This window comes from Apaloderma vittatum, unplaced genomic scaffold (genome assembly GCF_000703405.1).
Source record: "Apaloderma vittatum isolate BGI_N311 unplaced genomic scaffold, ASM70340v1 scaffold13603, whole genome shotgun sequence".
Classification (NCBI taxonomy): domain Eukaryota; kingdom Metazoa; phylum Chordata; class Aves; order Trogoniformes; family Trogonidae; genus Apaloderma; species Apaloderma vittatum.
This window is the reverse complement of record NW_009708754.1, coordinates 62,736-74,959: the sequence shown is the minus strand read 5'-3', so window position 1 is coordinate 74,959 and position 12,224 is coordinate 62,736. Positions and strand designations below refer to the sequence as shown.

The 12,224-nt window shown below is 46.4% G+C and overlaps 1 protein-coding gene across 1 annotated transcript in view; it reads right to left on the bottom strand.

Annotated features, from left to right (window-relative positions):
- Nucleotides 1–12,224, bottom strand: part of PRKCH (protein kinase C, eta) — a gene marked incomplete at its 5' end in the record, with an annotated part of 119,521 nt that overhangs the window by 44,567 nt on the left and 62,730 nt on the right. Inside the window, one exon of the mRNA XM_009866673.1 lies at nt 1,770–1,924. Coding sequence (XP_009864975.1) covers nt 1,770–1,924 — 155 coding nt within the window. The remainder of the gene's footprint in view (nt 1–1,769; nt 1,925–12,224) is intronic.

Sequence of the window (12,224 nt, the reverse complement as noted above, 5' to 3'; positions counted from 1 at the left end):
TTCCTGCTCTACTTCACTGTGCCACATATACCATATGATTTCATACTTAAAAATAATTTCATATTCTCTATCCTCACCTGACCATCTGTTTCTTACTGGAGGCTCAAGCTAGGAAAAGAAAAAGAAATTGCTTTTACTTAACTTGCCTGTCATCTCACTATCAGACAGGAAAGTGTCTTCTGCACAGTCCCTGGCCTTTAGCCACTTTAGCTCTGTCCCGATTTGAGCTAAACAGAACAGGACAAGCTATTCTGGCTTTAGCGCATTCAAACCTGGGTTTATCTGATATAGGAGGACACACGACTAAACACAGTGACCGTATCACTTGGGTTAAACTATGCAAATCCCCAAAACCAAGCAGCATTTGGCAGAGCCCACAGTGTGAAATGGTACTAACAGAGCCTGACTGACTGGGATTGGGACCGGACCCAGTTGTGGGTCCCAGCTGTACGACTGTAACCAAACAGCAAAAAGAGAGAGTTGATGTTGTTCTCTGCAGCGCTGGCATGCCACGAGTTGGACTGGGCAAGGCTACAGCAGACCATACTCAAATATGCATACTTTGCTGCTGGAACCCAGGTAACAGTATTCCAAAGAAAACATCTGACTGTTCCTCCTTTCTAGTGCTCTGGGCAAGAAGGTGCCAGAGGTGTTCTGCAAAGCACATCAGGAAGAAACCTTTCTGTATAAGCAGACTGTCTCAGTGCTGACATCTCCCTGCTCTAGCTGTCCTGTTCCATCCCAGAAGACGTCTTGCTTTGCCCCGGTGTATATGGGAGGACGCTGGTCAAACGGTCATCTTGGCCAGGAAGACAGCCAATCTGCTTTGCACAGGCCTGATTCATACTGGCTGGGCTGTGTCATGATGCTTGAGCCGATGGGAGAGCATTTTTGCAGTACAGAAGGGAAAAAATTAACTAAATAGCTCTCCTGAGTACAGAACAATGACAAATCGAACAAGACAGCTGCGTATAGGAAATAGTTTCCTGAGAAACAGCCTTGAGATCTGGGAGCGGAGGCTGGTGCAGGGAGGCAATGATGCTCCAGTCCTGTTGCAAACACAAAGATGCCAGACGTGGACAGGAAGGAAAGCTCCTGCTGTAGGATCATGGTAGGAATGAAATGACTTTTAGTGGCTGACTGGATAGGTATGACAAATAGATAGGATTTAAATGCAGGCCCATAGCTAATATAGGAAAAACAAAGAGGTCTGGGTGGAACCAGTACACATTAGCCTTTAAATATCACGCCACATAGTGGCAAAAGCAACACCTCCTTGTGTTTACCTCCCAGGAAATCTAGGAAGGTTTCACTTAATGCCTCTCCCTTTGTCATCACTTTGACACATGCTCTCTAGCATCAGGCCAGGCCCAGAGCAGCATGGCAGAGGCTTCTGTTGGTCAGCAGCTAATGCCCAGCAGCCACCTGAGGTGCTGACAAGGGGCAGATCTGGGCTGATATAAATCAGTTATGTGAACCAACACCAATGCAAAATCTAGACCCTGTGTCTCAGAAAGAAAATCTGCATTTTTTTTATATGCTTGCACACATGAAACAGAAAGACTCTCCCTGTAGTCGATACTGCAGTCAGAAATTTCACTCCTTCCTGGACTGTGTGCAGGGGGAAAGTGGAGGTACTGTTATCCCAACTGACAACTTGGTCCTGGGGGGCAGCAACTGCTAGTTTTTTATTCAAGCAGAAAATTCAAGCTATCTTCTCAACCATGGGGTTCAGACAAAGAGAATGAATGAATGAATGCAGAGCTCACCGATAAATGATGCCTCTTTCATGGAGAAACATAAGGGCTGAAATAATTTCTGCAGCATAGAACCGGGCCCGATCTTCATCGAAGCGACGCGACTTCTGAATATGGAACATCAAGTCCCCGCCATTTACGAACTCCATCACAAAGAACAGGCGATCCTTCACACACGCAAACACAACAGATATGAACAACATTAATCATATCCTCTGTCAGGCTTAGAAAATTCTAAATAGAACTACTATCTCCCAAACAAAAATAGATTAAGCACTCATGAGATGTTGGGGTGGGAAAAAAAATAGCCTTTTTCATCTACAGATAAGGAGGCACTTGCTTAAAGCCGAATGCTCAACCGTCTGGCTATGAGTTTAATGCATGGAAAAGGGGTGCTTGCTTCATTGTGAGAGGAAGGACACACAGTGACTTGTCACAAAACTAACTAAATCCTAGAAATGTTGCAGTCTAGTTCAAAAATTTCCCCTGGTAATTGTTTCGGGACATTCCATATTCACTATTTTGGTTTTACTCTGAATATTAGGAACAAGTAGACTTGAAGAGAGACATACAATTCGGTTGACACCAGCCAGCTTTTTAATAGTACTATTTGCTTCCCCACAAGCGCCTTCCCTGGTCTGATGTTAGTCACTTACAAGCTTGTTTTTAACTATCGCTATGTTTAAAAGGATAAGCATTGTTATGCTCCAGGTTCTGGTAGCCAGCCAGCTTGAAATGACTACTGGTATTAACATCTTGAGATGCACATAGCAGAAAAAAAGCAATCAGGAATCCTTTCATTCTTCTCTGGACATGAGCAGGAAAGCAAATGGCTCATGACAGAGGAGGAGAATTTGCTTTTTGCCATCGTTCTGGGTTCTGCTCAACGGTTCCTTCTGGGCTCCTTCCAGAAGCCAAGATAGATGTGTTCCCAGCAATCTCACAATACTACGGTGTGCAGCACCAAGGCCACATGTTAAGTGCTATCTCCAGTACATATAAACAACAATACTTCACTGCTTCATTCTGGCTTTAGTACAGAACAGCTGAAAAACACCCAAGCTGGCTTGTCTATGGCAGAAGTGCAAGCTGGAGCTCCACTGACTCTGCAAACCCACCAGCAACCTTGGCTCTTCAGCCCCCATCAGATCTCTAGTGTCACATTTTTGCTGCAGTTGGTTAAACTGGGTCTGGCTATGCTGTGCCTACCTGTTCAGCAAACCCTCCTCCAGTTGCAGTGCAGGTATTGCCTCTGCCTTGCCAGTCAGGCCAGCTTTTACAGCTCCTTGATATTCTTCCCATCTCCTTCCTTGCTGTTGTCTCCACATGCCACGTGCTTACCTAGCCCAGCTTGTTGAGGCATCTCTTCAAGCCCATACTTAAAAAAGAAATCCCTCTTGCCAGATCTCCAACAGGAAGTAATTTAATTTACCATCAACCTGAGGAGGGGGGTGTGTGTGTGTGTATGTATTAATGTAAGTGATATATATGCTTGTATAAACACGCATACAGCTAGGCGAACATGTGTATATTTTCTACAATTTCCTTAAGGTAAGCTTCAGGGAAACAAAGATAACTCTTCCTATCTTAAAACATACACATCCTGCTTCTCCAGCCCTGGCAAAACTCCACAGCCCATCTCAGACTTCTGGATACACTTGTCTACTATGATAAAGGAAGACACTACCTTTTCATTCTTAAATGTTCAGGTGCGTAGAGGTACTACTGGTTTTAAAATTCACATGGCCACTGAGATGGAATTAGCAGCTTTTTGTTACAAATGGCTCTGCAGACAACTGCAAACCCAAGCAACTATTACTGCATGTGTTACACGTTACTTCCTAAGTGTAACAGCTAATGCCTCACCTCCACAGTCCGCCGTTTCCTTTCACAGGTAAAGTGTAAATAGAATTGTTTAGTTACTGAAGCTATGCCACTTAGGCCTAACAGAACTTTGGACTATTTGGAAAAAAAAATAAATAAAAAATATTCCAGCTAATTATCTGTCCAATCTCCTAACACTTAGAAATCCCATGGGGTCTCTGAAATAAAGAGCAGGGTGGGTATTACAACTTGCTTATAATACAGCATTTGTGCATTGGCCTGCTACATTCCTGGCAACAATTACAGAATCACAGAACAATTCAGGTTGGAAAAGACCCTTGGGATCATCGAGTCCAACCACTGACCCTACACTGCAAGGTCACCCCTAAACCACATCACCCGACACCCCATCTAAGAGACACTTGAACACATCCAGGGATGGCAACTCAACCACCTCCCTAGGCAGTCTGTTCCAGTGCCTGACCACGCTTTCCATGAAGAATTTCTTTCTAATGTTCAGACAAATTATTAGAAAGATCAGCACTAATTACCACCCTTTGGAAAACAGAACCTAAAAAGAAAGCAAAGTCTTCCATTTTTACTCTTAAGCAAGTTCATCAGCCTTTCAAACTTCAAAGACCAACCCCTGTCCTGGGAATCATCAGGAAGTGAAATAAACAGTGGTATTTTATGGAAAAAAGGCAATCTGCAGCAGGCAGAGTAAGGGTGAGCAGGAAGCTTAAAAGGGGGGCAGAAAAAAGGAAATCTTAAAAGAGCAGATAGCTCAGATATTTGCAAATTTGACCTGACTTAAAGTTTCTCATGACTCATTTTTTTGAGACCCACCAGGAGGAATTACCAGGAGTGGAAAGCTGGAGCGTTTTTTTTTACAGGGCTTAACGCTGAAATCCTCGTGTTTCTGTTTTTCTGTTTTGCATTGCTCCGAAGTCTTCCCTGATCTGCTATCTCTGTTTGACGTCAACAAAAGCAAGAAAGAGCATTTGAGTCAACAGGAAACGGTGACGCGAAACCCTTCACAGCAGCGGCAGCCGCATGAGGAAATCATGTTGCACCATTTCTGGACTGGATCACGATGAATAAAGCCACAGAGCAATTGTTACTGTAAATTCAAGAAACACTTGAAGGAAACAAATAAAGCCCGTCAGATCAGGCAGGTTCATTTCAAAGCTGGCCTACACCTAGAGATTAGCCCTGCCAGTTTCAGTGCAAGGGAACTGTTCAGGGCTTTATTTGTTTAAATTCCAGCTTGCCATCTGTGTCTGTGCAATTATTAGCAGGGCAGGGGCTGCTGGAAGCACATACTCATCCTAAGGACAGTGTTTGATAGCAATTACATATATGTACCTTTTTGTTTGTTGTCATAAAGGGGTGTTGGTGGGGCTTGAAGTGAGTCCCTGATTGCAGAAGCCACTGGGCGAGACAATCCAGATACTGGTTATTGCCCCTTGTAAACGGAAGCACCCACTGAACTCCAACCCAAACATCACCTCAGCCCTTTGTCCTCACCAGCTCTACAAGCAAGCTGTTTTGAACCCTCATACTTTTCATCATCACATGGGGGGAAAAAAAGTAAAAATCAATTCCAGATACTATGAAAGGAGCATCCTCTCCTCCTCCATGCCCAAAAAAGACCAGTGTGATGGCTAACTTTCACCTCCTTCTAGTCAAGAGCCATAGCTGATGTCTGTGTACAACCCACACAGGACCAAAGACCTCTAAACACAGGTAAGGTGAGAGCTCAGCCCTGACCACAGGCTTTCATGCTAAATAAATGAGACAGGGCAGCACCATCGCCCCTGTCCAAGCAGCATGGAGGGAGGAGATGGGGAAAGACAAGCGTTTCTTATGCCAGGACGTGGAAGAAGATAACAGCAAGCTGCCTCCCCTATCTGCCAGTCTACAGGAGCTGCTGTGCTATGGGCAGCATGGGGGCCAGAGGGGACTTCTCTCAAGAGAGTCATCAGTGGATGTTCAGGAGACTCACTGGAAAACACCAGCAGGGACTCTGCAGCCTCCAGAGCCACCAGGAACAGGGTCAGACAAGCTCTGCGCATCCCCATTGCAGCAGAGCTCTCCCGGGCACTGCTTCTGCAGGACAAGGGGCTGAGCCATCCCACTGGGGACACATCCCAGCAGTAGTTTTACCCAAGATCCCTCTTCAGCTGACAGCTGCCATATAGGGCAGAATCTGGAGGATATGGAGATCTAGTTAAGTGCAATTTAGAGCAATGGTCTCTTTTTTTCCCCTAAAAAATTAAAATAAAATAATAAAATCAACCTGGCTCTGGAATTCTGTTAACTTTGCATTTTGTCTTTTTGGAAATAGCTCACGCACACAACTTCTGAGAAAATGAGCTTTGGGCTCAATCTGAGTTCACTGAAGCCAAAGGGTTTCCCCAAGAAAACAGTAATTTTTCACTGTTTTGGCAGTTTATGCTTTGCAGAGCAGAAGGCAGGCTTTCAAAATTATCTCTGTACAGAAACAGCTGTGTCACTGCTTCCCAGCAAAAGTTTATTGTTTCCAAAAAGAGTAGCAGGGCCTAGGGAGCTTGCAAGCAAATTATTACAAGATAATTACAAGTGCTGGCAGTCTCCCTCAGCACTCCCCATGTTCCTGTTCTTCTTTCGTGGTCCACAACCCCCACACAAAGCAATCTGCCTCAGGTCTTGCTGGGAGTGTGCAAATAAACCATGATGTCTCAGTGTCGGGCTTTGGAAAGCCACATGTCCAACTCCCCCAGCAGCCGTCCGTATCTGGGTCACGTCATGCCAAAGCACAGGACCCGAAGGAAGAATAATAAACAGGTTTGCTTCTCAATATTTATCTTCATAGGAGTAACACAATCATGAACCACACTGTTCTGTGTCAAAATGTCTCCCTTCTATACTCAGCCCTTTGGAAAGGCAGCGTCACATCCTCGCGAGCTGCCTGCTGCTCCCAGCTCAGAGGTTTACAGGAGGGCAGGCTCTTCCAGAGGGTTATACATTTCAAAAACAAAGAGGATTGCAGGTATTAGGAGAACAGTCTCACCAAGAGGAAATTGCCGAAATAACCTTTGCACAAACACACACACACACACGTGTGCACAAAAGGTGAAGCAGATGCAATGAGCTCAGCCCCAAATTTCCAGATGGTGTCAAAGGCTGTGATGGAACAAGGCACTGGCTTATGCTAGCTCGCTAGCTGAAGAATTGGTCCTTCACTTTCAAATTGGAATAGCTACATCAAGCAGAGTTGAAGAAACACCTCTGTGCCACGCTTGCTCAGCTGGAATTACATGCACACATTAGTGACGCTTCTTAAACACAGCCGCAGCGACGACTGCTGTGGCACCTGCTGCCGCGCTGCTCGCCGCCGCAGCCCAGGACTCCCAGACGAACGAGGCGGCGGCAGAGAGGCGGCAGGTTTTACAGCCATCTGCTAGTTGATTTTTTGGTACTCTGCTAGCCATTTTACCTCTCCGCTTCAGTGGCTGCAGAAGTACATGCCAGCCTCAGGAACCACTTCTGCCTAGGAGAAACCCAGCCACGGCACGAGAACATGCCCCAGATGGCACACACAGCCCCAGGGCTGGCGAGACGGGCGAGATCGCTGTCACATCTGGAAGGCGGAGAAAGGGAAGGTCTCTTTCTTCTGCTGTTTTTGGGGTGGTTTTTAGCCAGAAGGAGGTGTAGTGAAAATTCAGCAAACTCTAACTCAGCTGGTGAGCATGCTCCTCAGAGCAGGTCACTGCCCCACACCAGGCGCATTATTAGTTACCGCTCACAACCGTGCTCTGCTATCTGACGCTGCTGATAGTGGTGGGCACAACTCGGGCTTTGCTATGCAATGACAGTGAGGCACACAAACATCGCCTAGAGAATAACAAATTGGATCATGGATTTGCATAAGTAAATTCCGCGGGGTCCCTCGGGGTAAAGGCTGGCTCCCACACGCATGTGTGCACAGCCCGCTATTAATGCTGAGCTCATTCCAGAAGAGCTCAACAGCGACAACCACAACCCGAGGCGAGCTGATGGGAGCTGTGGATTTTCACCTGCCCCAGAAAAGGGGAAAAAAAAAAAGTAAAAATAATAATTAAAAAAAAAATCACAAATCGAACTCCATCCTCCACATTTCTGCCTCTGTTTTCTTAACCATGTGGCTGAAATTTCAAGCTTGTGGGCTGGATAGTTTTTGTAACACAAATTCATTTGTTTCTCTGGAACAATGTATGCTTTGGGTGAACCAGACACTTGTCCTTCCTTCTCATCCCCTCCCCTCAAGACAGTCTAATTCACAGCAGGAAACTTTTACTCAACATACAGGCAAAAGGATGATTTCTATCACTGTCATGTGTATCTGTTCCATTAGAAAGAACCCGAATACTCCAACTAGAAAATAAGATGAAATAAAAATCTCAGGTACTAGGTCAACCAATTAAATCATATAAAGAATGTCTATGTAATCTAAATTTAAAAAAAAAAAAGCCAGTTCAGCCACTATTGAAACAAAGTATCCAAAAAATAAAAAAGGAATTAAAAGAAAAAAATACATTAAATCCTCCTCTGTAGACCTTCTAAAATGGTATAGAAAACTACATAAACACTCCTTCCCACCCGAAAGATCAAAAAACAGAGGGCTGGCTGAACCTAGAGCAGAATCAGTTGAGGAATAAGGAACTAGAATCTATCAAGCTATAGAGATCATCCATTAATCAAAGATTTATAGGACATCTGCACCCCTCAGCTGGCTGCTGGTGTCATGGCATCTCAGAAGACAGCAGCTCTGTAAAGATCATGCTTTTTTACAGCCCCCAGTTCAAAAAAAAAATGAATAAAGCCACCGCAACTGCTGTTTTCAGTTTGGAGTGACCGACTTGAGACAGCTCTGGCCTGGTTTTAAAAATACACAACTCTGCAACCTCTGCTGGCCTCAGACTGCTGGGGAAGGTCAGAAATCTCTGCAAGCTCAGCCACAGGTCTTCAGAAAAATTAAGAGTGCCAAAACACCCAAAGACCACTTGGCAATAGTGGATCCATCTACTCCCCTTAAACATCACCTGAAAAGCAATCCAAAGAGACTGAAACCTAAAGCGCCACTGGGCTGAACCTCAGCTTGTTACCCCTTCTCCGAGCTTCGATTGCCTTCCCCCCACCACCCCCCAATACTGACTGGCACCTGCTCATTCAGTCTGTTTTGTGACTCAGTTCCACTTCCATCTCTTTTTATGTCACAACTTCCTCTAAGTCCAAAGAAAAATACCAATTTCATGTACCGTAGCTAACCATGAGCAGCAGCATCTCCTTCAGCTAGCCTTGCTCTAAGCTTCATCATTAGCAGTAACAATCTCTCTCGCAAGCCATGGCAGCTGGAGAGAGGCATTTTCTCAGCTTCACAAAAACGCAGTATCCAAAGTCCTTAAACAACCAGGGGTGGGAAAGTTACACTCAGGGCTTGCAGCATGATGACAGCAGCTAACCCTTCGGTTTGTATTTTCACTTCAGCTCATATCACCTCAATGTGCAGCCTAAGTGTGGACAACCAGCAAAGTTCACAGACAAAATCAGAAATGTCAGTCTGATCTTGTCTCACCTTCTGCAAGCAAACTCACTCTGCCTACAAAAAAAAAAAACAAACCCAACAAAAAACACCTGACCTCGTATGTTCCTGCACTGAAGAGACCATTGCAAGGTGTTACTGTGCATGTCAGAGAAAGCTGAGCCTTTCACACCAGGCTTTGGAGTCCTCACACATCTGGTTTACTGGCAACTCAGGCCAGCGTGCCAGCAAAGATGTCATGGGTTTGTGGTGGATGTGAACACTGTAGACCCACAGAAAGACAGCTTTGACCAGTGCCAGACAGGACAAGAGCCAAAGGCAAAAATCATCTCTCCCATGGTCACAAAGCCAGCACAAAGACACCACTGCACAGATTCCTGCAGAAGCTGCACCAAAGAGAAAACGTGGAGAGAGAAAATTTCCCTGTACTTTCCTGTCCAACAGCTCCCCAAAAACCCTAACTCACTGCCTCAGGTAAAGCACAACTCAAGCTTCTCCACGTCTCACTTCAGAAGGACTCTGCGGCAAGGCCCTAGCAGGGTACCTGTGTCCATGGCCAGAAGCACAGAACCGCAGAATGTTAGGCATTGGAAGCGACCTCAAAAGATCATCTAGTCCAACCCCCCTGCCAGGGCAGAATCATCTACAGTAGGTCACAAGAAGGCACGCTAGATTATACCAAAGTTTCTGGAAAATGCCAGGCCTAAAACCAGAATGTCCCCATCAACATCTTCATTTGATTTTGACTGGCAGTAACAAAACTGAAGTATGCGCTGGTCTTCCAGCAGAGCAGCCTGGGGCTAGCAACAGTCTCAAGGCTCAAGAACTGGGGAGAAAGTCTCAGCGTTTGCAGAAAAACACCCAAGAAGCACACTTGGCTGTCAGGCATATGCACATATGGAGTCGTGCCTCCCCGAGATGCCAGAGAGGGAAGGCTGGGGGTTTAGAGCCTGGGAGACGATCAAAGCTGTCCTCTCTGCTCCCAAAGGGCTCTCCTTAGCATCTTTCAAAGAGAACATCAAAGAGGCCTCACTGCTTCCTTACCGCCCACCAGCACGCTCCAAGGTCTGTGTCAGGATGCTTGTTCATCTAACTGGAGCCCCAGGTAGGCTGCTGCTGCCTGGCCAGCCTTCCTCACCTCCACCGTGCTCAGCTCTGCCCCGGGGCCGCCCTGTGCTCTACCCGCTGGTGACAGTGGAGTGGCTGGTGGACGACCAGGCTGATGCTGGAGATCCTCTGGAGGGACCATGGCTGAGGGACAGCCCTGGACACACAATGGTACGCCGACCTCTCCTGTGGCACCTGGGGACCAATGAGCAGGCTGAGGAGCTGGCCACTGCTCAGTCCCACTACTTTGCTGGTGGGCCCTCAGCTGAAAATTATGCCCCCATTACAGGCTCCAAGTTAGCTCTAACACTTCTAGGAAGTAAAATACAGGCTCATCTCTCTAAACATCCAGGTGATCCAGGACATGATGCCCACACTGACTCTGGGAGAGCTGCTTGAGTACCCAAAGAGCCAGCAGAGACCTGGAGAAACCTTCTCCTTCCATGTTGAGAGCATGACATCAGCCCGCAGCTTGTAAAGGGAGCAGCAAGCTGCGTGCCAGACAGGAGGCTGCCCTCAGAAAATGGGACCAGCTCAAAGATTATTCTGCTCAGAAGCCCTTGGGCCAGTCTCTGCTGGTTTCAATAGCACCTCTGCTAGCTATTATCTGGGAAGGATGCTTGTTATAGAAAATCACGTGCTTCTGCCAAGTTCTTGTGTCTCTCTATTTTTGGAACAACACAGGCAGGCTCTGTGCCTCAGCAACTGTCAGCACAGCCACATAGAAAGCAAATCCATACAACGATCAGGCTAGCGGGGACAGCGCTGAAAACAGCATTGCCCTGGGGTCGGTCCCCTGGAAGCACCCTGTGGTCATGAGAAAACGGATAGGGGCAATAAACATAAAACCCAGAAGCTATTTGACACTATTTGCATGGGAAGCTGATCTCCCCCAGCCCTTTTCATTCTCATGCATACAAGTGGAGACAAAAGGATTTAAGAGCAAACCACCTGTGCAGGAAGGATGGTTCCTAAACCCCAAAGAAGACTGAGCCTACTTACTTCAAATTCATTTTAATTAAAACATTCCAGGATCCACATTCCCCAGAATCAAATTACTTAGCTATTTATATGTGCAGCCTCTTTCACTCGTTCTAGGACAGTATTGTTGAGATGCTGGATGACACCAGTGTCAGGTAAACAGACCACAAACATTTTTTTTAGTGTTTGCAGCCCCTAACACAGGATCCATGATTATCCACAGGTCAGTCCCAGCACCTGTCAGCAACTCACAGATTACTAAACCAGGAGCATAATCCTCTCTGACACTAAAGGATGATCCCAAGGCCCTAGCAAAAGCAGAGGTAAATGGCTCAGGCAAGGTAGGAAGTGACCAAGGCAAGCCTTTCATTTAAAAACTAAGAATAATTAAACAGATATGTAGCAAGTAAGGAAGACCTCCCACAGATACAGCTGGGGCCAGACTTCAACCTCTCACCTCAGTGAGGGCCAAGCAGGACTCTTTCCTCACCTTTCATGGGAAAGGAATCTGGAGGTGCAAGTCCAGAACTGCCCAGCCCAGCGCCGGGAACTGAGGGCCATGTCCAGCCTCCCCCAGCCTGCTGTGCAGCTAATATTTCTTCTTTAGGCTCTGAAAACTGTGACTCACACCAGGCAGAGACAACCCTTGCAGCTCCTACCACCTAGTGGCAGCGATATTTCTGTGACAGAGAAAAGGAGGCTGTTTGGAGGTCAGGCAGCCTCAGCCCACCCCGGGCATATAAAGCAACCTTGCTGACGGCTATCACTTATGCTGCAGCTGAGACTAAATTAGGACCATGCTGAGCACAGAGGCAGTGCAAGAGAACAGAAAACTTTTCTGAAAGCCATCAGCGGCTAATGTAAGTGCAGAAAAAAACTCGGCTAGCTCTAAAACAGGTGAACTAAAGTAGCAGCAATATAGATGAACTCGGGTAACGCATTGCATTTTCTGGTACTTGCGCCAGCTCAACTAGTGCTACATTACTGGCCCT